The 25,933-nt window shown below is 48.6% G+C and overlaps 1 protein-coding gene across 1 annotated transcript; it reads right to left on the bottom strand.

The window, feature by feature from the left end:
* Positions 1 to 24,325, bottom strand: LOC115327488. The gene is made up of 6 exons (XM_029988506.2): positions 24,255 to 24,325; positions 20,744 to 20,836; positions 19,519 to 19,572; positions 16,832 to 16,879; positions 8,479 to 8,526; positions 1 to 207 (listed from the first exon to the last, which is right to left on the bottom strand). Exons 1-6 carry the CDS (start codon positions 24,309 to 24,311, stop codon positions 58 to 60), a joined length of 450 nt encoding a protein of 149 aa, XP_029844366.2. The 5' UTR covers positions 24,312 to 24,325; the 3' UTR covers positions 1 to 57.
* Between the last annotated feature and the right edge of the window lie 1,608 nt (positions 24,326 to 25,933).

The following is a 25,933-nucleotide window of genomic DNA, read 5'->3' as shown; positions in this document are numbered from 1 at the left end:
ACTGTGCGGGGCGTTTGGAGTAAGCCTCTTCTTCGGGATGGTTCACGCCGGCGGTTTTTAAGGAGCTTGAGCCGGAGTTGCGACGACGGGGACGCCTGTCGCCTCCTTCCTGTCGTAGTTCCTTCCTCCGTCTCTTTCGTGGGCCCTCTGCCCTCCTGGGTGTCGCATGATCATTGCTTCGATTTCCCAGTCGTTCATGACGCACGCCTGTTCATAAGAGAAAGAAAAGAAAATTTCCGATGACACCTAAGCACTTCTTATGAGTTGTAAATGCGAAAGCATAAGTGTGCAATTGAACACCGATGAACACTCCTTAGTGCCCTCGGCGACGAGAGGAAGCGCCGGCGGGAGTGTGGGGCGCGACATGGCTGAAAGCATAGCGTAGAACACAACAGCCGCGCGAGCTCCACCCTCTCTCTCTTACCGGCGCTGAGAGGGCTTCTATGTGTGGCGTTGCTTCGAACTACGCGTCGCAGCCATTTGAAGAGCCGTTTCACGGAGGGAATTTCTCAGCCATTTGTTCGCGGTCACGGCGCGGAGGGAATTTCTCTGCCGTTTTTCGCGGTTACAGACAAGGCCGGCTCTGCTCCATGGGACAGTTAATGCGTTCGCATTAAAATTTCGCAGAGACCTTTACTATTGAAGTTTTGTAATGCATGAAATGCAGTTTTTAACGAGATACCATTTAAACCTGTTTAGAAGACATGCATACAGTCATATCAGGGTGTGAGATATATAACCTGAGACATATAACTTCATCAAGTTGTCAGCCACATTTGGCGGGGAAAAATAAACTAGTCATATATATAGGTCACGTGACAACGAGTCACGGGATTTCAAAAATTAGAGGTGAAATTCAATTGGCGTATGAGGTCACGTGACCTCGATTTAGCGGGAAACCGAAAGTCACGTGGCATTACTGCCTTCGCAAAATGTAGCGTGAAGACTGTGGGGATTGTGATCCCTCAACATTCTGTCGCGTCAGCGTTTTGGCGCGCCGTGCCGGCCGCGCTGGCGTAGCGAGAGGCGGCGCTGCTTACCGCTGTGAGTGGCTTCCTCCTCTCTCCCCTTGGGGCGATTTCCGTAACGAACCCCCGCACAAAGGAGATCGACGTGTCGCTCCTTGATTGGCCACTTCGCCCCCGCCGTTATCTTAAAACCAGCGGACAGCAGTCTCGCTTCTCTCTTCTTCCTGGGATTCGGCGGCGGCGACAACGGGGACCCTTCCGGCGCACCGGTGAGCGTTTACCCCGTACTTTGTACCTTTGTGAACGACCGTTCGGCCGTGGGCGATCTCCACACCGACGGCGTTCACCAGCTTATAGTCGCTGTTTTGTTGTTATTTTGTTTCATTGTAAATAAACAGTTTATCACCGTTACCAACGTGACTGGTGTCTGTTTGCGCTCAACGAGCAGCATGCCACGCGAGTACGAACCCGCTTCGCGGTAGAGCGTCTCGCCGCGAACGTGGTACTCCCAAAGGCAGTGGCCCCAAGGAGAACCACAATTTGGCGCCCAACAAAAGGGCTGACGACCAGAACCCTGGTACGTCTGTGTGTGGCGACTGCTGCCGAGTGACGAGTCCTCGCGCAACCAGCGCTTACCGTGACAATGCAGACCGACTTCTCGGATTTGCTCACGCTGGCGACCCCGGCCGACGCATTCGCGCGGCCCCCACTTCAACGGGAAGCCGAAATGCCAACCCTCCAACGAGAAGCGCCCTACGGCGCACGCCTGGAGCCGAGCGTGGTTCCGACGCCATTGCGGACGGGCGCCATCGCTCCCGGATCTTCCCTGAACGCACGTGCTCCGCCGCCGGCACAAAGCGAAGCCTACCGGTCTCCCCACGGAGAAACCGCTGCGGCGCCTCACCACACCTTGCTCGAAAACGCGGCACGTGTGATTGAGAGTCTGACAGGTGCGTTGCGAACGACAACACTCGCACCACAGGCCCAACGACCTCCGGTCCGGATTCCCGTCCCGACTTATCGGGGTTACGCAGACAAAGCGAGCGCTACGGACTTCCTTAACGATTTACGGAAGTACCAACGCGCGATGGGAATGTCCGATCGTGAAATACTTGAGCGCATTCTGCCAATCGCGCTCGTCGACGAAGCCGCCCGCTGGTTCCGACTTGTCGGTGACCAACCCGGAACGCTCGATCAGTTCCGAGAAGCGTTCCGCCGCGAATTCCTTCCCGCCGACTACGAGAGAAGGATGCGGCGGGAGCTCGAACAGCGAACCCAGCATCCGGACGAGTCCCTGCTGGAGTTCGTACGAGCCATGCAAGAGCTCTTCGAGCTCGCAGAACCCTCAGCTCCCAATGCAGAGCGAGTGGAACGCGTCATACGCCAAAGCCATCCGACTTTCGCTGCGTATCTTCGAGGCAGCCGTTTCCGCGACCTGAACGAGCTCGCCTCCGAGGCCCGGCGCCTTCAGGGTGACATTCTCGCTGCCCGTGCGTACCGGCCTCCGCCTCCAGCGTCAGCGGCCCTCGAACCGCGCTGCGCGTGGAGCGGGGACACGCCATCTCGAGCACCAAGGCGCTACGATTCCGCAAACTATGCGGAAGATCGGGGCCGAGACACGTACGCAATCTCAGATCGTGCGCTCGACCCGTACTCCTACGGTAGACGAACAAGCCGGCCGACGCCGCAGTTCAGAACCACCGACTCGCGCCCCAACGAGGCAGCGAGGCAGGAGGAAACGAGGATCCCTCAATCTCAGCGAGCCAATGCACGCTACGACAGAGCCGGCGAAAACCAAAACGCACGGCGGAACCCCCAGCGAGGTGACGACAGAAGATGTTTTCGGTGCAATCGCCCCGGTCATCTCGCTCGCCAGTGCCCGGAGCGGCCGAACACGGAATCGCACCGTGCGGGAAACGAGCAAAGCCACCGGTAAACGGCCCTTGGACGGACGGACCGGTGGCTAACAAAGAATCAGAGGGTTCCATGGCCACTCTTTTGCCGACCGCCTACAGAATAGGCTTCCCGACCGGCACGCCGGCCCCGTTCATTTCTGTAACGATCGCCGGCAAGGCATTCAAGGCACTCCTCGACACCGGAGCAAGCGCTTCGATGTTCGGCGACGAAGTGTTGACTCACCTCCGACAGAATTCTGTCCGACTCCGAGAATGCAACACTGCCTTTCGCCTAGCCTGCGGAACCGCCCTTTCGGCTGGTACCGCGCGGCTGGTCGCGAGATGGGAGAATCGAGTAAGACGACAACGCTTCGTTCATCTCCCTGGCCTATCGGTGCCCATTATTTTGGGCAGAGACTTCCTTGCCAAAACAGGCATTGTAATCGACGTCAGCAGCGCAGGCTATCGGGAGGGCACGTTTGCACCCCTGAAACCCTTCTGCGAACCCCCGGCCGTACCGCCAACGCCACCATTGGCGCACGCGACGAGCCGTCGAGAGGAAGCGAAGGACTCCCTAAACCGGGTCATTGACCCCAAGACAGCGAGTCCAGCGCCGATGGCAGCAAGCGCCGCCCCCATCGGGGAAATGACGCACCCACTGCTCACGCAATCATGCAGCGTGTCAGGGCGAGAAAAAGCCCGACTGTCGTCGTTGTTGCGCCGCTATGACGCAATGTTCACGGACCGACCGGGCTGCACAAACGAAGTGCGACATCGCATTGACACGGGCGACGAACTGCCAAGAAGGCAGAACGCGCGACCCGTAAGCTTGGCTAAACGAAAAGCCATCGACCGTGCCCTGGACGAAATGATCGACACCGGAGTTGTCCGGCGATCTAACAGCCCCTGGGCATTCCCCGTGGTGCTGGTCCCGAAGAAAGACGGCAGCTCACGTCTTTGCGTGGACTACCGCCGTCTGAACGACGTCACACGAAAGGACGCCTACCCGCTACCGAGCATCGACTCGATTCTGTCCAACTTGGGCAGTGCGCGGTACTTCACCACCCTGGACGCTAGCCGAGGCTACCTCCAGGTTCGGATGGAGCCAGGTGACGAGGCAAAAACAGCCTTCTGTTGTCACCGCGGGCTTTTCGAATTCACACGAATGCCCTTCGGTCTGTGCGGAGCGCCTATGACGTTCCAGCGATTGATCGACCGAGTACTGGGAGAAGCCAAATGGAAACACGCAATGGCCTATCTCGACGACATTGTCGTCTACTCCAACACCTTCGAAGATCACCTACGTCATCTCGAGGACGTACTCGACCGGCTAAAAGCCGCGGGAATGACCCTGAACCCCGAAAAGGCCCAAATAGCCGAAACCCGCATCGCCTTGCTCGGGTTCGAACTGGATCGCGGGCGCCTTGCGCCACATCCCGACAAACTAAAGGCAATCCTGGAGTTTCCGGCGCCAACCGACGTGAGCTCCCTCCGTCGCTACCTGGGAATGGTGAACTTCTATCGCCAATTCATCCCAAACTGCGCGACGCTTCAAGCACCACTGACACGCCTATTGCGAAAGTCCGTGAGTTGGAGCTGGGGTCCCGAGCAGGAAGCGGCCTTTCGCCGCACCTCCCGAGCGCTCGCGGACACAGCTGAACTCAAGCTACCCGACTTGAACAAGCCCTTTCTGATCCAAACAGATGCCAGCAATCTTGGCTTGGGCGCGGTCCTGCTCCAACAGCACGAAGGTGTACTCCGACCGGTGGCCTTCGCCAGCCGCTCGTTGACGCCAGCTGAAAGGAACTACAGCACATGCGAACAAGAGTGCTTGGCCATCGTCTTTGCACTCCGGCGCTTCGACATTTATGTCGACGGGACCACTTTCGTGATCGAAACAGATCACCAAAGCCTAATATGGCTCTCCCGACTTCGCGAACCCGCTGGTCGCTTGGCAAGATGGGCTTTGATGCTGCAAAAATACGACTACGTCGTGCGGTACCGGAAAGGCAGCACAAACGTGGTGGCGGACGCATTGTCACGAGCCCCCGTAGACTGCACACAAATTTCCGCAAAGACCCAGGCCGAGCCAACGACATCCACATTGTCAGGCGAAGCCGTGACTCAGTCCCAAAGGGAGGCAGCACATCTGACCACCCCGGACGAGACGATCAACCACCTAGACGCAGTGAGCGCCGTGGGAATCGTGTTCAGCAAAGAAGAGCTTCTGAAAGCCCAGCAGAATGATCCGTTTTGTCGAAAGGTGATCGACGGACTCGCGGAAGAGTCGGACGCCGTGGAGGCGGGTGGTGCGACCGCCGGGCGCAACACTACTGGTATTGTAGTAGGCGCCGAGTGCCGGGACGTATCTGGTATCGGAGGATTCATATCTGCTGAGCAATGACGGGCTCTTGCTGACGTACATACCCTCCGAGAACGACTCCGACGAGGCGTTCAAGGTAGTGGTACCCCGCAGTCTGAGAAACGCAGTTTTGCGCTACTATCACGACTCGCACTTGGCCGGACACGCGAGCGGCTCCAAGACTTACACAAAGTTATGTCGCATCGCCACTTGGCCGGGCATGAAACGGGACGTTTTCCGTTATGCCCGCACCTGCCACTCTTGCCAAAGCTTCAAACCAAGAGGCGGCAAACCCCCGGGCCTAATGCAACCGATTCCGAGCCAGCAATCATGGTCTCTGGCAGCCTGCGACGTGGTCGGCCCCCTACCGAGGAGCCCTAAAGGACACCAGTATCTACTGGTTGTAACTGACCACTTCAGCAAATGGACGGAACTTTTTCCGCTCCGTAAGCTGACAGCCCGAGCGATCACGGAGAAGCTCATGGAGGTTTTCACCCGTTTTGGGTTCCCCGAAGCTCTTTTGACTGATCGAGCGAGCTACTTCGTCGGGAAGGTATTCGTGGACGCGTGCAAGGCCCTTGGCATAAAGCACAAAACAACCACGCCATACCACCCGCAGTCGAACATCACGGAGCGATGTAACAGAAACATCAAACCAATGCTGGCCGCCTTCGCGGAAAGGCACCGTGACTGGGACTCATATATCCCCGAGATCGGGTTCGCACTTCGGACCACTCTCAACCGTTCGACGGGTTTCACCCCCGCTTTCCTCACATTCGGGAGAGAGCTTCCGAACCCCATGGACCGTGTCCTAGGGGGGAGCGCCGGGGTGGACAACGCGCAGCCGACGCAAACGGACCACGCGCGACAGCTACAAACTCGGATGACGGAAGCCTTCTCAGAGGCGCGTCGCAATCTCGGGGTAGCGCGAGCGAAACAAAAAGCTCAGTACGACCGCTCGCATCGAGATCTCCGCTACAAAGTGGGCGATCTCGTCCTCAGACGCAACCATGTTCTGAGTGATGCCAGCAAAGGCTTCTCGGCCGCTTTGGCTCCGAAGTGGTGTGGCCCGTACCGAGTGCAGGAACTTCTCTCCCCACTCGTGTACAAGCTGACAAACTTGCAATCAAGAAAAGTCAGTGGGCCGGTACATGTGTGCGATCTGAAACCCTACCATGAGAGGGAAAACGGGGCCAACGAGCAAACTCAGCCCCCGCAGAAACATGCACACGCAGCGCGAGATAACGCCGACGATGAACAACAGGCGTCTCGCTACAATCTGCGTAGACGGAGGAACTATTATCCGAAGTTTTCGTAGAGGCAGCCTCTGTAAGTGGCGAAATGTCACATTAAGGGAAGTGCAAAGCACAATACACCTGCTGCCTTCGCGAACGCGCCAGACACCATTGTTTACTGGCAAGCAGTGACCTCCATACGTCACCTCGGCGTTCGCTCCCGGATGAACCCGTAGGGGAATCCCCCAAACACGGCTTCCAAGGGAAAGGGTACGCGTAACTGCCATTGGTCAGTTATTGCCACCTACGCTCACGTGTGCCACATGTCAACGCAAGAGCGCGGTGCGAGCGTCGTCACAAGCGGTCGGAGACCAAGTGGTCATTCTACCGCAGTACGTTCCGCACCTACGAAGAGGACCTCCAGCCTTTGCTTCGCGTCGTTCGGGAGCTGCTGCTGTCTCCTGGCTACGGCAGTTCAGCGGTGTCCAGGGACCACGGCTGGGCGTGACTCGTCAGGCAGCCCCTCTACCCCAGCCGGCCGCGGGCCAAACCAGTAACCCGTCGTTTTCGTGGGCCGTCAAGATCGACATCCGGCCAGCGACTGCCCACTCGTCATCTTCGGCACCCGCGCAGCGGTCGGAAAGCTCGCCGACCAGGGACTAGCTGTTCCCGTTCGTCCCGTAACAAGTGCCGAGGGACCCAGGGACCTGGCGCAGTTCGCTCAGCAGGGCTCGTAGGGCATGCACTACATCGGCAGCCGAGGGATAATCGACCGGGACCTGGCCGCCTGGAACGTGCTCGTCGATGAACACGGCTGCTACAAGGTCGCCGACTTCGGCCTCTCCAGGAGCACTATGGACTCCGAGACGGACCTCTACCACCAGTGTCCAAGTGCGCCCTCCCGGTGCGGTGGATGGCTCCGGAGTGCGTGCAACTCCTGGTTTCCCCTTTCAAGTCCGACGTCTGGGCGTTCGGCGGACTACTGCTGTGGGACATCGTCACTTTGGGCTCGACGCCCTACCCCGGCCGGGGCGCTCAGGAGGTGACCCGCTACGTGCGCGACCGTCACAGGATGACGTGGCGGAGCGACTGCCGCTGGGAGCTGTACTGTACTGCTGGTGAGGGACCGCTGGACGAACTTTTGAAGCATGGACCTATGAGCCGGGCTGTTGTTTCCCGTGTAGTTGTAGCCGCTGGCGGCCTTGTTCTTTTTTTTATTATTTTAGTCTTGTTGTGTGTTTGTGTTGGTCCACCCGTTTGCGGGTGACTATTGGCTAAGGAGGGGGGAGTGAGGGGATTGTGATCCCTCAACATTCTGTCGCGTCAGCGTTTTGGCGCGCCGTGGCGGCCGCGCTGGCGTAGCGAGAGGCGGCGCTGCTTACCACTGTGAGTGGCTTCCTCCTCTCTCCCCTTGGGGCGATTTCCGTAACGAACCCCCGCACAAAGGAGATCGACGTGTCGCTCCTTGATTGGCCACTTCGCCCCCGCCGTTATCTTAAAACCAGCGGACAGCAGTCTCGCTTCTCTCTTCTTCCTGGGATTCGGCGGCGGCGACAACGGGGACCCTTCCGGCGCACCGGTGAGCGTTTACCCCGTACTTTGTACCTTTGTGAACGACCGTTCGGCCGTGGGCGATCTCCACACCGACGGCGTTCACCAGCTTATAGTCGCTGTTTTGTTGTTATTTTGTTTCATTGTAAATAAACAGTTTATCACCGTTACCAACGTGACTGGTGTCTGTTTGCGCTCAACGAGCAGCATGCCACGCGAGTACGAACCCGCTTCGCGGTAGAGCGTCTCGCCGCGAACGTGGTACTCCCAAAGGCAGTGGCCCCAAGGAGAACCACAAGACTGAATCTGTGTATCGGTGGACTTCGAGCCACGTGACTTCAATTTTATCGCTAAGTTTATCCGAAAATGCACGAACCGACGGACGGACGAACAAAAGTGTGGGATTGGGGGCTCCGTTAAAAATCATTCGATGCTTTTAATGTTGAAAAGCGAGCCGCCGCACTTACCTCCACTCTCTCCAAAAGCCGCCTCATCCGTCTGAGATAAAGGATACCCTGCAAGTAGATTGAAAGACATATTTCAAAATTATGGTTCGGAAGGAAAACATAAATAAATCCAAGACGAAGATGAAAATCTTTAGGCTCCTGCCAAACCTTAGTGAGCGGAGAGGCCTTCGAGTTCTGGGACGAGACGAGGCTCCAACTGAAAGGTTGTCCCTCAAATTTAGCGGAAAACCTTTCCCATTAAGTTCGGGGTCAAAATTAGGGAGTTTCCGTAGACCGCATTCCCCCGTCCGCTAAGCCCTCCGGAACGAAGAAGCCCCTACTGCGCCTGCGCGCCCATAGCCTTGACTGTAGAGTTCCGGGCATCGTAGCCGGTTGCGGAGAACCTTGCGGGACAGTGAAAACCATCTACAAATACTCCCTATTGGGGAGTTTTCGTAGATCGTAGAGTTTTCGTCGAGTTTTCGCAACGAAGAAACCGCCACTGCGCCTGCCTGTCGATGGCTTTGGCTGGAAAGTTCCGGATAGCGGACGGGCTTAGCGGAAGGGGAAACAAGGTCTACTAAAACTCCCTATTATCTACGCTGCTTCTGGGACATCGCATCTGTCCGTGACGGTCCATCCCTTATCGGAATCGAACACACCCAAAGAACGAAATCTCGGTTAAAGATCCTGTGCGTTCACTTACAAGCATAACACGCAGATAGCCAATCACTGCGAGCTACAAAAGGATCCCAGCAAGCGACGATGCTCCGAATGATCAGACCAAAACACATTGATTGGCGCGGAAACACTGTAAGTAAATGCCCAATTCTCCCAGCGCACGTGACACCTTCCGCGTCTAATCGTATGCTGGGCAAATATGGCGACCAATATTCACTGGACGCCATATTTGAGGGCGATGTTTAGAGTGCATGCACAGAATCTGAGATGCCAGTAATGACATTACTGTAAATAAATTACTTTTTGTGGTAATGAGTGATGTAATGAATTACTTTTCCAAGCAGGTAATTTAGTAATTTAATGAATTACTCTCAGGCAGTAATTTGGAAACAAATTACTCATTACACTATGGAATTACTTTTGTCCGAAATTATATGGTTTGTTTGCGAGCTCAGAAGAAAAAACATACTTTGCACAATGAAGTATTCTGGAAAAAACAAACAGCCAGAGTAAATAAATTACATCTGAGCGCAAAGCCTCGTACGAGGAACACGACAGACGCACAAAGGCAGGCTCGAAAGGCCAAGGAGATGGAGAAAAGCTTTTGTGTCGAGAAATCGCTGGAAGGCCAAGAATCACGAACTACAGGCAAGACAGATTCACGGAGTCACATCATCATGATCCACGTCATTACGACGGTACTCTACTTCCTTCACCCCTAAGCTGACAGTGCGGTACGAGCTAGCAGCGAACCAGAACCAATCAAACATCTTTCTTTCATCACCTGACCCCTTCTCTGCTCGTGGGTAGGAGCGATAGCGTGGTAACGTGGCGAAAGATACACCTGCGACTGGTCCAACGAGCACGTAGCTTCCCCCGCATTATCATCTTAGGGGTGAACGGCTTTTAGGCTACAGTGTGACGTGCACGTCACCAGTAAGGTCAACACGTTTTGAAACCTGTGAACAGGAGACGCAGATTTCCGGCCTTCTTGCTCTTTCGCCAAGCAAGGTCAAACCGCAAGCTTCGACCATCGCGAACAACAAACGACCGGAATAAATAGTTAATCCGAAATGCCGCATAAAGGCCTCAAATCGTTTTTTTTGTGTAGCCTTGGCAAGTAAAGATGCTTTTAGTCGAAAAAGACGGGAAGCGAGTAAAGCAGGTGCCGCTCGCGGTATGCCTCTCTGTCTTTCCTTAGAGAGTTTAGTCGGGAATTAGAAAACGAACTAATTTGCCACCCGTCAGGTGGGAAAGTACACACTTTATAAAGTTCGCGCCATTTCTTTCCTCGACGAGCGACGCCTCTGCAGCCACGGCCCCTCGGGATCGAGCGGCCGTGGTCCAGCAAACGTTCAGCCCCCTTGTGTGACGACGCACAAGGAGGGCTCTTCGGATGTTTTGGAACAACACTCCTCGCAATGAATGCGCAATAATGCAGCTAGTGTTCTTGGGTGAAAATGATCGGACTGCGTGCTAGACGGAAGGGAAATCTTTCACATGACGACTTCTTGAAAGAACGAGCTCGCATGGCCGGCTTAAGTTACTGGCACGGACTATAACTATAACTGTTCAGTACGGTTCACGTTGAGGCGTATGAGGCATGTTACGGTGTAAACAGGAATATTGGACTCGTGGTACATATCCCGTAAATAAAATTAGCCCAAATTACTGCCTCAAGGTATTGAAAAGTGATAACAAAGTAATCTAATTCCTTTTGGAATGTAATTGTAATGCAATGTCAAACTAATCTAATTACTTTTGGAATGTAATTGTAATGTAATGTCCTTACTTTTGGTCAGCGGTAATTTGTAATGTAGTTTAATTACATGTTCGCTGTTTACAGAAAAATAATTAGTAACGAAATTTCATAACTTTTTCAGAGCAATATTGCAATCTCTGCTCAGAACGCAATCGGCAATCGCGCTGGTGCGGAATGCACGTTGCAAAAGAACTGCCGATGGTGGTGGAGCTCGCCGTGAGCTCGAGCTCAGCAGCCGCACACTCCGCTATGGCGCCAGTGAATACTGCCTATAGGAGGTATTCACTGGACGCCATATTTGAGGGTGGTGTTTAGAGCGCATGCTCAGAACGAGCTCACATTACTAGCCTGCTAAGACCGGCAACCTTGATGGTGCTAAATGCACGCTCCAAAAGGACTGCGGAAGCTCGCCGTCAGCACGCGCTCAGCAGCAGCGCACTCCGTTATGGCCGCCAGTGAATACTGCCTATACTTCGTTTCAACTTGAGTCAGAGCGCAGCCGAAGCCTGAAGAGCACACAAGCACACGAACACAGATTACGAACACAGCAATGAACGCTCCCCCCATATACTTTTGTGGAAAGGTGTACAGAGAATTGCAAGCGGAGAATCTGACAGCCGCCGTGTCTCTGCATGCCCGTGCGGGCAAGTGCGTGCAATTACAAGCTTGCCAAAGCTACGTTTACGCGCACACTGCACATGCTTGCACGGATGGGGCACCGAAGGCGGGAGGGCCGCCTGCTGTCATTAGTGCGATCCAGGTGGCGCTACCGTCGACGCACGAGCTCCAATGTCAATGGATGTTGAGCTATGATAAGATTATCGGGATTCGCCACTCCTTGTCTTTCGGGAGCGTTCAGCGTTTATGCAGCGACTCTTTTATAAGTTCCAGTTGTTTTCCTTCTTGGCAAAGGGACTGCGCTATATCTGATCGATATAGATATATGTAAAAAAGAAGCGGCGAACAAAATGACTTGTGAGAGGGGTAGCGACTAGCAAATGTGTACCCGCTCGCTAGGTGCATTGCTGAAACTTGAGAGCTACAGATTGCAATCTTTCGGTCAAAAACTCCCGCCAAAATTCTGGGTAGTTCGTTCTTTCCCCGTCGGATGGCGGGTCACTCTCGTGGCCTGCCATATGACGCGAGGGCGCCTTCCGCCACAGGAATTTGATTTTCTTTTACAGATGATGTTATTCAAAACAGATAACCATTCAATTTATTGGGCAGGGTACCCACCTTCCCCCCCCCCCCCCCCAAAAAAAAAAAAAGAAAAGAAATAACAAAAAAAACATGTCTTTTATTTTTATCTAGCGGTCGAAACCAGATGCCAAAGTTATGAGATGAACCGTCATCTTAATAAGAAGTTTTTTTAGTGTCCCTTATATATATATATATATGAAAAGGTCAACACAACACGAAGTCACAACCACAGCTGAAATTTATTGGAAATTTCACCTATGTTTGAAACTTCGTGTTGTGTTGTCCTTTCCCCCCTCCCCTCCCCTCCCCCCCCCCCCCCCCCCCCCCCCCCCCAGCCTCGGGGTTTTGTCTAAAATTGTTTTCGTGCCTAACTAAATCGTATATGTCACAGAAAAAAAAAAAAGCTTTCACCTACAAAATAAAAAGTGTGCATTATTTACGTTGCGAGACTTGTTTCGGTGAATCCGAAACGTAGTTCTATTTCAGCTTCAACGTCCGGAATCGCTCCCTCCTAATACAATATGAGTCTTCCTCCATGCATATTGCGATACTATTTTTTTTTTCGCGGCATGTTTATTTTGTGAGACACGCGTGTTTTACCTAGCCATTTATTAACATGTTTTGTGGGGGCTAAGTGTCATTTTAAGAAACGAAACGCCGTAACGCTGAATTTGTTGGTTTGATTGTTTTTCTTCGCGTTATTTCGGCTCTATTATTACTCCTTCATCGAAACTCCCAAGACCTTAACTGTCGCACTAATTGCTTTTTGCCTGTTCTACAAAAAAAAAAAAAAAAAAAAATTAAACGAAGTATGTTTTTTTTTGTTTTTTTTTTATGGTGTGAAGTAAACTTTACGTGTCACGTTAAAACGCCACCATCTTAAAAAATATATCTTTCTTTGTGTGCGTGTGCGTCTCTGTTTTCCACCTAATTCCCTTTTTTTTTTTTTGCCCTTTCCGTGTTTGGATGTTTCCCTGTCTGGCATCCGCCTTCTGTTGCGGATATAAGAGCAATCGCAGTATATGACACCTCATCAGTAAATCCTCATAATATTGAAGTGGGGAACCAGGAAGCAGCGCAGGTGTCATGATCATTCCATACATGTATATCATTTACCGAGACCGTAAGAGTAGCTCCGAAGAGCCTTTGTTTTATGTTGATTTTGATCAACCATTGTGTTTCCTGAAACGCGTGGTGCTCTTTTATTTCTTTGGTTAGACCGGACTTGTACGTAACACGAGTCGGTTTTTCGGTAGCGAAGTAACGACCTAATCACTTTCTAAAAGAAAGAACGAGGAATGTATTTTAATTGCGTTTTGATGAAGTAACGGGTAACGGTATTTAATTACTTCTGCAGGGGAACGTGTAAAACACGTGTGGCCGCCCTAGTTTTCACCCCAGCTCGCGCCTGTAATTTCCACATCGAGAAAACGCTAGATAGACCATAAAAATATGTGCACAGTGAATTCCATCATAGCCACAGTAATTTGAAATGTGTAGTAACCATGCTGTTATTCAGTGCCATATCTCTATTAAATAGCTACCACCTGGTTAATTTTGATATATATATATATATATATATATATATATATATATATATATATATATATATATGTACTTGAAGGTGGTACACTGAACTTCGCGCAATGTACGAAAGCTTGGAAAGCTTTTTTTTTTTTTACTTTATGTGTGCTTTTGAGATATGCAAAAATTGAATTAATTTCTTTTTATTTTTCTGATGTTTTTTTGTTTGTGGGTTTATCTTTTTACTTACTTTGTCTTAGTGGAAGCAAACGTCGCTGCTGATAATTCTTTTCTTGTTGTTTTTTGTTTTGTTTTGTGATGGAAGAACCTGGTATTGCATAATTTATTGTATTCTTTTCATTTTACTTTTCTTATCCCTGCTTTGTACTTGAGGGGGACCTAGGACCTGTCAAGCTGCTCGGACAGCTTTGTATCCTCAGTTCCTACCATACTTACAAGGTAAATAATAATATTTACTATTATTATTATTATTATTATTATTACTATTATTATTATCCCATTGAGAAAAAACGTACGCTCTGGGTTTCCCTATTGGTTTTCTCCTGAACTCCGTACGGCTTTGAAGAGAAAGTCGTTTTTGCATAGAAAATTTAAGAAAACAGGCCGTCCTGAATTCGAGTCTAAATTTCAGGAGGTGAGAAGTCGTTGCAGGGCATTGCTTAAGCGTGATAAGCAGGCAGATACCGAAGCAGTAGAGTCAGATCTACAGCGAAACCCTAAAAGATTTTGGAGAGGAGTTAAATCGCGCAGGGGCGATCGCGCAGGAGAAAATGCTATTGTCATAGAAGGGAACGGAGGCTCTACAACTGATGTGTGTAATGTTTTCGCTGATGTCTTTGGTTCGGTTTACACTGTTGATACTGGCGCACTTCCTAATGAGACCCTTCCATGCACGAACACTTTATCAGTTAGTAATATTGCGATAGACGAGGTTACTGTAGAAACTTCTATAAAAGCAATGCGTCCGACGCTATCTGCCGGTCATGACGGCATCCCCCAAGCTATACTCAAGTCTCACGGCTGCATTTTAACACCAGTCCTTTGCGCTATCTTTATTAATTGTCTGAAGTCGGGCATTTTCCCGAGTATTTGGAAAATTGCTGTTGTGGTCCCGATTTTTAAGGCGGGCAAGCGGACTGACGCTTCTAACTACAGACCTATTTCTTTACTCTGCTCGTTTTCTGAGCTCTTTGAAAAGCTCATCCACAGGTCTCTGTCTTTTTCACTTCAAAGGACGATAAGTACCAACCAGCACGGTTTTTTCGCTGGTCGTTCAACGACGACAAATCTTGTGGCATTCGCGGCTGCTGCGTCTAAGGTTGTGTGCGACAGAGGTCAACTTGACGTTATATACTTTGATTGTAGCAAGGCCTTCGACATTGTAAACCACAGTATACTTTTATCTAAGCTCTCTGCAGTTGGTCTTTGCGGTCCGATTTACTGTCTTCTGGAGGACTACCTAAGGGAAAGGGTTTGTTATGTGCGTGCGAACGGGTTTTGCTCCTCCACGTATAACGCAACTTCGGGTGTACCACAGGGTTCCGTACTGGGCCCGTTGCTATTTTCTGTTTTTGTGAATGACGTCGCAAGCGCCATCACCACGTATTCTTTCTTGCTATATGCAGACGATATAAAGATATTTAGAGAAATAGGCGGCGAACCTGACTGCATGGATTTACAGTCTGATATAACCTCGTTTGTTGGCTGGTGCTCACGTAATCACCTGAAGATCAACCAGTCCAAAACAAAAGTCATGACCTACTCTAGAAAAACTGCCACAGTACCATTTAACTACACAATTAACACTAATCAACTATCCCGCGTTGGCGAAATCAGAGATCTTGGTGTTGTATTTGACTCTGCTTTGCGTTTCCAGGGTCATGTTATGCATATTGTGAAGTCTGCGCTGCGCACCCTGGGTCTTGTGTGTCGTGTATCACGAGAATTTCGTGACCCTAAAACATTTTTAACCTTATATTGTTCCCTGTGTCGTTCTCACCTTGAGTATGCATCTGTTGTGTGGGGTGGGACGTGCCACTCTAATCTATTGAGGATTTCTCGTGTACAAGCGAAATTCGTATCTATTTTTAAACACCGTTTCAACTTTGCAAAAGCAGTTGATGACGTGCATAGTTCACCCATTCGACTGCAAGACTTGCAGGGACGCCGAAACACTGCGGAGCTGCTCTTTCTTTATAAATGTATACATGGTCAAATAGATAGCTCCGACATCCTGCATCAGGTTTCTCTGCACGTACCGCGAGTGACGACAAGAAAAACGTCAACCTTCTATCTGTCATCTAGAGTTAATACACTTGATCCAGTATCTCGTGCGGAACTCCTTTATAATAACTCTTCTCTTAATCTCGATATATTTCTTGACAACTTTTCCGATTTTGTTAAATCTGTGCGGAAGCTCTTTTGTGACTTTTGATGAACTTCCTGAATCAACTGCCGGGTTTCCATATGTATTTCTATGACTTGTTGATTTCTTGTTTCTATTTGTACGGAGCTGTATGTGTAGTGTTCAGACGTCTGTTTGCGTCCAAGTGAAGCATCCATATGTATTGGAACAATTTTTTTCGTGTCTTCATTTCTCTGTGCAATTTTTGTGCACTTTTTTGTTTTGTTCTTCTGTACAATTTTATGTACACAGTTCTCGCGTCTTCTTTTTTGTAGAATTTTATGTAAAACTGTCTTCCGTTTTTGTTTTTTTTCTTTTTCCTTTTTTGTGTGTGTGTGTTTTTGTTCTTTTTTTACATGCGCCAGCACCAAAACCGCAAGGTTGTTCCTGGGCACAAATAAAAACTATTCTTGATTCTTGATTATTATTATTATTATTATTATTATTATTATTATTATTATTATTATTATTATTATTATTATTATTATTATTATTATTATTATTATTATTATTATTATTATTATTATTATTATTATTATTATGTGCTAATTGTCACCTTAAACTCGTATAGAGAGGTCCGCCGCCATCGATAAAGCTATTCGGCAAGAATATTTTCTTTATCAACAGTTTCGTTTTCTAGTTTGGTATCTCAGAAGAAAGAAACAAACGAAAAAACACCATGTGAAAAATAGGCAAAATATAAAGTCTTTTTTTTTTTTTTTTTACGAACAAACAGGCACATTATTTTCGATGCCGAACAGAACTTTGGTTAGATATCTTACCTTTGATGTATTAGTTTTTCCTTTCCAGTCAAACGGTTCGCGGTCACCCTAAGAAAGATAAAATGCATTAAAAATAAAATTTAACACAGTGTCCAACGCTCTAAAAAAATCCCGCGCGGTCATTTATTTATTTTTTCGCAAAACACCCGGGGGTGCCGATAGGCCCTTTTCAAAAGTCCCTGAAATTTCGCGCACTCTGAGCATCTATTGGACGCGAGTGCCGCGTCAGCATTCGGCGAGGACTCGGATCCAATCACATGTTTTGCGTCCATGGATGGATGCAGGGATGGATGCTAACGGCTGTACCCTTCTGTAATGGGCGGTAGCTTGCGCCACCTAGCCTAGAAACCAAAAGGAGCGACCACCGATGTTGTCTATTTTTTTTTCTTTTTTTTTTTTAATGTTTAAACGTATTTTTAGTTTTGCCATTCGCCGTGTACCCTCTGTAGATTGCAGCCATTAGCTCTTCCGAGTGTTTTACGTGAAACCAGGGGCACTGGATTTCTTAAATCGCCGTCAAAATAATAACGCCTCGTACCAAAAAAAACAACAACAAAAAAACCTCTTTACAGATTTCGACAAAAACCCCGAGACTGGGACAAAAAGGGACGGACAAACACAGTCTCGGGGGTTTTGTCGAAATGTTTAACCACCACCAGCTCGTTTGCGCCCTTACCTTTTGTTCACTCTTTACAGACATGCACGAGGCCTATCCAGCATGTAAAGTAGCGCTTCTAAAACAACTTAAACGGACCGCAAAAAAAGAAACATGAAATCGGTTTTTAAACGTGTTGCGTTGCAATTTGCTACAAATATGCAACCACATGATTGCATATTTGTATCATTACCTTGTTCAAAAAAGAAAAAACCGTTTCAGGCTACCTGCCACAGCCTTCGCAGACGCCGTCATGAAAGGGGCTCGCCTAGTTAAATCTGCCACCGACAGGTGTCGGAAGCGTCGAGAGGTTTCCGAAGATCGTCTGCTAAGCTCGGTGCCGGCGCGCTCGACGCTTCCGACATCTGTCGGTGGCAGATTTAACTAGGCGAGCTGGGTTATGGCATCGTCTGCGAATGCCGCGACAAATAACCCGAAACAGGATTTTTTTTTTTTACTTCTATTATTTAATAATTTTACCCAAGGCTTCCACCAGGTTGTTGCATCTTTGGAGTAAATTGCCGCGCGATATGTTGAGAAACCGACTTTTGTGGGCCGTCTAAAGTGCTTTCGAAGCGTTAGTTTACACGGTGTATATAGATATTCTTTTTATTCGAAACAAATTTTTAAAAAAGGCGTTTCTTTACTGTTACGTGAATTCCGTCTTCACTACATATGTCTTCAGCTCGGCGGACATATGGGGGGGGGGGGGGGGGGGGGAACAACCGTCACAGCCTGGTGAATAGTTAACTAACATTCATTAACTTAACTTTTTATTTGTTGAAAAGAAACATACGATTATACTTGGAAATTTTCTTAGCGTCAAGTAAAACCACTAAATCAGCAATTTTTGAGAACGCCTTTGAGCACGTCAAAAGTGCAGTAGTACGCTAAAGCTAGGACCCCTCGAATGTGCGCCGAGCTCAAGAAACAAATATAGTGAAGACGACATGCACGGTAGCAGTGAAGACACCTTTCTTTATATCTGCTTGAATAAAAAATATCACCCGGTAGATATATGTACGAAGCAAACAGGCTTCGAGAATGCCTGGGACGCCGAATATTCCGCCACCGTGTCTACAGTAAACACCGCATTTCTTTTATTATTATTTTTTTCATGATGTTCGAGCAGTGCGACTGTGGTTTCTTGGCACGTTTACACTCAGTGCGGATTCGCGGGGGGATCCGCGCAGCCGTAAAGCGGGTTTTGGGCCCGGGTGGCGAGCATTCAACTCCTCGCTGGCGGAAAATCCGGATAAGGGTCCCGGACGCGCATTGCCGTTTGCTCACGGAATAAAACCACGGAGCAAATCCAGGGCCCTGATTGGTCTATTTGAACGTCCCGCTCTTTCGCAAGCAGGAAGGCGACAATGGCCCTTCGGCGCTTGTTTGTTTGTTGTTGGAGGTAAGAAGACAGCTCTTTCTCCGAAGACGGGGTTGCCCCTTCTTGGAGGTGCAGTGGCGGACGGCGGGGTTCACTGGGGCGCGTGTTAAACGCTTCGCGGCGACAGTGTGCTTCGCGGCGACAGTGTGCTTCGCGGCGACAGTGTGCGGCGGCTTGCACCACATTACAAGGCGACACGATGGCCGCCGCTCACGATGAATGCTCGGCGGTAAACAGACGAAGGCTAGTTTTGGTGGCGAATACAAACACCCCAACACCGCGTGGCGGAGCGTTTAAAACGTCGAAATCTCTCGAGGCGGCATCTCCATATTCGAGGCGGGCATCTGTGTGCACTTTTTAACCCGCTGGTGGCTCGCACATTTCTGAGAGGCGTCAAAAAATGGCGAATCAGGGGGCGCCGGATTCGCCCCCTGGGTTTTACTCCGTGAGGAAGCAGGTGATATAAGCGGCCGGGATTCATCCATACTTTCTTCCAGCGACGAGTCGATTTTGCCAACCCGGCTCCGAAATCCCCTTTCCGCCTGCGCGGATCCGCCCGCGAATACGCGAGTGTAAACGCGCCGTTGAGAGTGTATAGTTCAGCTTGCGTAATTCGGAAAGAAAGGCTAACGGACGGCACATAGTTACCATCACTTTAAAGCGGAGGTACGCCTTTGAGTAGCAGATGCCAATGTTCTTCAGCTGAAAGCGGGACAACACAAATACCATTCAGATTAATCAAAGAACAGCGTTTTCTCCAGCGTTTCTATACGCGAATGCGGTGAAAAGAAGTTTAACGTTTCGCGGTTTTATAAAGGGAATCTGGAGTGATTTTATATTTAAAAATATGGATTTTTATTTTTTTTTATTTTGGATGTAGGCATACTCTAAATAACGTGCCTAATGTTTATTATTTACGTTATTAAAAAGGGCGTTCTAATCCGGAGTTACAATTTCGCCATGAGCTATTTCGTGCTTCTATTTGGGGACGAGGTGTCGAAATGCAAGCCTGCTTCGGAATCGCTTCTCACTCAGAATGAGTCTCCCGGCGTAAATATTTTTATCGCTTTTTTTATTGATTAATATTATTTTGTCATAGCGTTTGCAGCAGACTTGTACGGTAATCATTACAAGCAATGATATGACTTGTAATCTATTACTTTTGGGGATAATTTCGTAATCATTTCACGACATTCATTAGGAAGTAATCGGAACAGTATTGCAATTACTGATTACTTTTGAAAGTATTACAATTACTCGTAACCTTTACTATTTGTTCTCCTCTTTCTAATATCGAACTTTGTTGGTACAATTTTTTTTATCAAGGAATCATCAAACGAACACTTCAAAAGGAGGACATATAATCTGCCAAAAGGGGTGGACTGAGAAGATACCTTCTAGTTTGGTGATTCTAATCCAACGATGGGCAGTACGAAGTAATCGAAAAACTAACGATTACTTTTCTTTTTAAATACGGCCAATTACTCTGCTTTTTAGCTAATCAAGTAATCTACTTCAATACTTTTCAACCAAGTGTAGCTGTAATTGTATTCGATTGTTGTTGTTGTTGTTTTTTAGTAACACGTATAAGACTGGTCCGCAGTAACTTAACGAATGTGGTTTGGAGAGTTGCAATTTCCCTATGAATGACTCCAAAACCTCCTTCCATTTTATGTCGACGTGCCGAAATATCACAATCGTACTCAAAATGATTGTGACAGCGTAATAATTACGCCATTATTTCTTTTTATTTTTTTAATAAAATTGAATGTTATGACATGCATTTCTTTTGCAGGCATTAGAAATATCTGTTTTGTCATAGTTGAGTGTCGCTTTAAGACGGCAACTGCGACAAGCACTGTCATAGCCTTACCCCTCGTCCCGTGGTGCACACTACGTTGAGATCACGCCCAGTCAAGTCGCGGTATAAACACCCTTTGGTCTTCGTTGCAAACCTGGGATGTCTCTGTAACAAAAACGCCGGCAAATCAGCTGCTGTGGCAAGCTTCGCGATGACAATGATTTGACCTGCATATCCAACACACTTCAAAAGCGCGACACTAGCTTGATCGTGCTGATAAACACCGGAGAGCACTGAATGGGTCGTAATTGAGCTGGGCCCATGCCATGTGTGCGTCTGACGTCATTGAACGTTAAAGTCATAAAGTCGCGTGACTTCGAAGTCATACGACGTCGGTGTGTCATATGACGTCACGCGCGGACGTCATGGTGTCAGATGGTGTCATATTGTCACGCGATGTATACTGTCCTTCGTGACGGTTTTCTCATAGAATGAAACACAGTATCCTAAAGCTTATACAAGCTTGATCATGCTGACAGATACCGGACAGCACAGGATATGTTGAGCACAAACGACACATTAATTTTGGATGTACGTAGAGACTTTGGTGTAATTGCACATATAAATACTGCGTCGTGACTTCTTCATGCAACCTCATATCATGGGGCGTCAATTTTCTTGTTAAATTAAGCGGGCAATTACGTGATGTGACGTGAATTTAACGGGAAAACGTGGTGTGACGCGAGTTTCACCGATAAATCTAGACGGAGAACAAGACGTCACGTAACTTGAGGTCACATGACAGGATCACGTGACATGCCTTAATTGTGATGTCATGTGACGTCACGTGACGTGACATCAACGCTGATTCCTGTACTTCGGGTGCTGTGTCAAGATGCCCACACGTCACCCCGATTGGCGCACGGGGGCGTTCGGCGCTTGCCAAGTTATGCCGACGCAAAGTGTCCTTAGAGCCCCCGAGAGGGCTACGCTTTCAAGCAACGGCACGATCAGGCCTTCAGCCATCTTCGTGCTGAAGATCGGTGTTGCCAGACACCTAAAAATTTATCTGAAATCGCTGGAAGCGTTTTCTCATCCTCCAGAAACGTTAAAACGCTCCGCAACAACGCCAATTCAACCCCCCCCCCCCCCCCTCCCAAAGCTAAAAAAAAAAAAAATGCTCCTTTTTTTTTATGGATAGAGGAAAATCGCAAAAGCCGTTTAGTTCATGCTGTTCCTCACAGATGACACAAAATAAAGCAAAAACGTGAATTTCTTTTTTGCGGCGAATACCCGAGAGCATTCAGCAGATGCGAGCGTGTGTTGTGCCATCTGTGAATAGTAACGGAAAACAACATTTTTTGTTTCTTTTTCTTTTTTTGCCGGGGGGTTACGAATTTTTTTTGTGAAACCTATACTCATAAAGTGTAAGTAGGATAAACGCACAACCTAAGGACACCTTGAGAAACCTTTTGCTGCACTCCGTTTAATGGTTTATTTATACGACTTAGCTTACGCCCGAACACACTTTTCAATGTGCACTTTTCAAAAGTCCATCAGCCAACACTGGCGGCCGCCACAATCTGGGACTCAGTTCCTGCGCGAAGCGTCTGATTGGACCCGAGTCGAGGCCGAGCGCTGACGCAATGCTCCTGTCGAACAGATCTGCACCCGGAGACGTCCCGAACGCCGAATGCGTGCTTGGGAGAGGGCGTGCACTTTCGAAAAGGGCCGCTACCCCCTAGAACAGAAGGCCTGTTCATGACGTCATCATTGGTGGACCCCGATCCTCCTCCAAGCGGCAAGAGCGCCAAAGCTCGACGAGAGTCAGACACGTCTGTCTTGCCGACGCCGCATGGTAGCGTCGCACTCTTTGCGAGACGCTGCGAGGCGTGCTGGCCGCGTTCCTGACGCGAGCTACGCGGCACTACGTGGATCCACTAGTGATGACGTTTAGGAGGGAAAGGCGCAGGCCTTGTTTCCTAGGTTGTATTCAATGCACCCGCTCCGATCAAGTAAAATGGCGTGGCCCACCAGAAAATTGATAAAACGAGCGCCGATACTTCACAGCCTTAATCTGGTTCCATATAGGTTCCGGTTAAATTAGCGTTCCGCATATTCTCTTAGAACAAATCCGATTTTCATTGGGATCGGATATCATAGGTGGAACGCGGGTTCTGTTCCTTTCTTTTTTTTAATGCTGGACCTCGTTGATGACATGGGGAGTGTCGTTCCTAGGGTGCCTTCATGTGCGCTTTGCTTGGGGTGATGACATCTGGCCATTTTGTTTCGAACGCTTATTTTTATTTTTTGTTCTGAAGCGCGTGAAAGGGCGTGTCCCTGCACGCGCTCGTGGCGCTGACTGTGTTACGGCGACATTTTGTTTTTGTCGATTTCTTTGTATTTTCCCTGTGGGCGCGTGCTGTCGGCATCGGGTACTACAAACGATGGCATCACCCTAAACAGAAGGGCATTGAGGCACACTAGTCGTTCCACTTACATGTCCTTCCACTTACATGTCGATCCACGTACTCCTGCTCCACTTAAGCGCTAATGTTCTCAAATTAAAACTAGTGTTTTTTCTTTCTCTTACATTTATCGTTTACAAATGTTCATGATGTGAAACACTGCTTTGTAGGCGCCAACGCGCTGTTTACATGCAAGCCCACACGAGGTGTGGGCAAACGAGCGCTTCCCGCACGAGGTGTGGGCACTGCGCATGCGCACTGCCAATAGCAGCGCCACCGTAGCTGCGTGACGTCAGGACCGCGCGTTGGTGTATAATTACGAAAAATTTAAAATTCTAGGAAACACTGATACCTATAAAGTACGAAGTACGTAAACCAGGTTTCCAACTGGTTATTCAACGGATCGTTTTTTGCAAAAAAAAAGGTCAGGTTCTAACTGGAACCTAAGTGGGACAAGGTTAAGGGTTTATGTGTAACTTATTGCGTTGCTCCAGATGTCACCTCGGCCCTGCCGGGAGCACGATGTAAGATACATGTATATAGGTCAGGACACAGCACGGCTAACGCTGCGACGCGATTGATCAGATAAAGTCATATTGGCACGCGCCCGAGTAGCCTATGCCGACAGCGCCTCCACCGTGCAGACGGTGCAACTGAGGAAAAAAGAAGCAAACAAAACCAAAAACGTATCTCGTTTCTATGGCACCCGGACTCCCGCTCTTTCCGCTCTAAGCGCCTGCTCTGACCTTGACGGACGCTGGCTCGAACACCGCGCCAGAGACAGCTCTCCGCTTCAACGCATTCATGAAGCTCATTGCCGCCGTTGGGGCACCAAACTAAGGTCAATGACGAAGCAGTGTCTAAGCAGCACGCGTAGAACAAGTTACAAGTTCTGCATGACGTGGAGGACCCAGAAAACAAATTTAAAAACAAGCCCGTACGTGTCCCATAGAAAAGCATATGAGAAACCGGTGCCGTGACAAGTAGCCATTAGCCACTTGTCGAGGAGACATCTGGTGGCGCTGCTTGCAACCAAGGCGGAAAAGGGACTTTATCTGGCAGCTGTGACACGCGCAGTTTCAAGGCCTTAACACCGTGGCCAGGAGTCGGCTTACTTTGTTCATCTTTTCGATTCTACGAATCATCGTTTTTGAAGGTGACTGGCCGCCCATATTAGGACCCCAGCCGGATTCCGTGTCCACACACCTAAGAAACTTCGTTATCGCTGCAAAAGAAAAAAAAAAAATTGAACTCAATGACCTCCCGTTGAAGATCTGGGGCACGGTGGAAGAAGAGAGAGGTGTTCGAAAGGGGCCACAAAGCAAGTGTTTCGAGGGCTCGCTTCCATTTCAGAGAAACGCCGTGAGATGGCGCGGCATGACAGGAGCTCAACGAATCCTCCTTAGGCGTGCAAACGCTTTCAATGCCTCGCGGCGCGCTACCGCGCATGCGCGGGAAGCCCCATGCAGTTCGACAGCCCCGCCGGGAATTGCGCGAAAGCCTGAATGGTATTTCGACATCCTTTTTGGCCTTGTTTTAAATGTTCCTACATGCTTGTTTTCTCCCACCGTACCCTGAAATTTGAGTCTTTGCGTCTCTAATATAAAAATTGAACTCATTGTAAAAAAGAAAAATTGAAAAAATACGCTGCGTCGATTATTCTGCAAAGCATGAGACAGAGTCAATCGATGCAATCTACGAAAGAGGATCACCGAATTACTGGCTCAAAGATATGTTTAGACATAAAACAAAAAAACAAAAACAAAAAAAAAACGTTTGTGATGTGACAGTGGGCATGATGTTTCACATGCTTACAGCATGCTCAGTATCACAGCGCAGTATCCTCTTTTTACGTCTTTTTGTCATTTCAAGTCAAATCAAATCCGTTTATTTTAGAATTATTTGCCGTGCAGCGCTCGGCTCTCTCAAGTGTTTTGACGCAAAGTGGACGCACCACATTTGAGAGTAACCGCATTTTACTCTGCGCCTCGGATTTAGGCGCTCAGTATGCATTGACGAGCAAATACGCGCATTGGTGGACTGAAACTTTGTTTCACTCTTGAGATTGTGAAAAAGCCCTTTGGTGCTTCTTTTGTGCTTAAAGGGAAATTATTTTTACAAAGTGTCAAAGTGCAGACGAGCTGATGCGTATTAATCATGATGTTTAAATCCTGAGACTGGGGAGGAAACTTGGAGGTAAATTAGAACGAACTTAAGAAAGTTGCCAGAGGAGCGTCTCAAACTCGGCTAACCAAATTTATTTTTTTACAAAGCTTTTGTATTCCTCTACTAAAGTCGTCCCCAACGCTAAAAAACAAACAAAGCAAGGAAATTTTGGTTTTAGGATGATTCAAATTCTAAGCCAGTTCGTTCCGAACACACCAAGGCAGAAAAACAATAACAACAGGGCCAGGAGCCTGAACCCGACCGGAACAGATCAACAAAACCCTTTGACACACAGATACACGTAATAATAGAAGAAAGATGTGCCTTGAGATTAATTTTATATTATTTCAATTATCTTTCCTGTTTGTTTGTTTTTTGGAGCTTAACTGATACTAAATTTGTTTGGTAATTTGCTGAAAAAAAAACGTACCTAAAAATGAAGCGCATAAAAAGCGAGGATTTTTTTCCAAAAACAAATCATCTTAAATTCAATAAAAAATATTTCAACAAATTAAACAGTTTGATTTGAGTGCTGCGACATTTTACGAAACTTCCGACATGTGCATGCTGCAAACAGAGGGGTGTGTTACCAAGTCCTAGCCGGAGACCCCACTCTAATTTCGAAAAG

The sequence above is a fragment of the Ixodes scapularis genome, unplaced genomic scaffold (assembly GCF_016920785.2).
Source record: "Ixodes scapularis isolate PalLabHiFi unplaced genomic scaffold, ASM1692078v2 PGA_scaffold6__148_contigs__length_123643588, whole genome shotgun sequence".
In the NCBI taxonomy this organism is placed as follows: domain Eukaryota; kingdom Metazoa; phylum Arthropoda; class Arachnida; order Ixodida; family Ixodidae; genus Ixodes; species Ixodes scapularis.
The sequence above is the reverse complement of the archived record's forward strand: the minus strand, read 5'-3'. Positions and strand labels throughout refer to the sequence as shown.

What these genes read in the sequence shown, in the direction of transcription:
- LOC115327488 (XM_029988506.2), bottom strand. Translation starts at nt 24,311, where the DNA reads ATGGGCGGCCAGTCACCTTCAAAAACGATGATTCGTAGAATCGAAAAG. An exon ending in GAATCGAAAAGATGAACAAA is followed by an intron (nt 20,837 to 24,254) that starts GTAAGCCGACTC and finishes TTTTTGTTACAG; the next exon opens with AGACATCCCAGGTTTGCAAC. An exon ending in ACCTCCGCTTTAAAGTGATG is followed by an intron (nt 16,880 to 19,518) that starts GTAACTATGTGC and finishes TATCTTTCTTAG; the next exon opens with GGTGACCGCGAACCGTTTGA.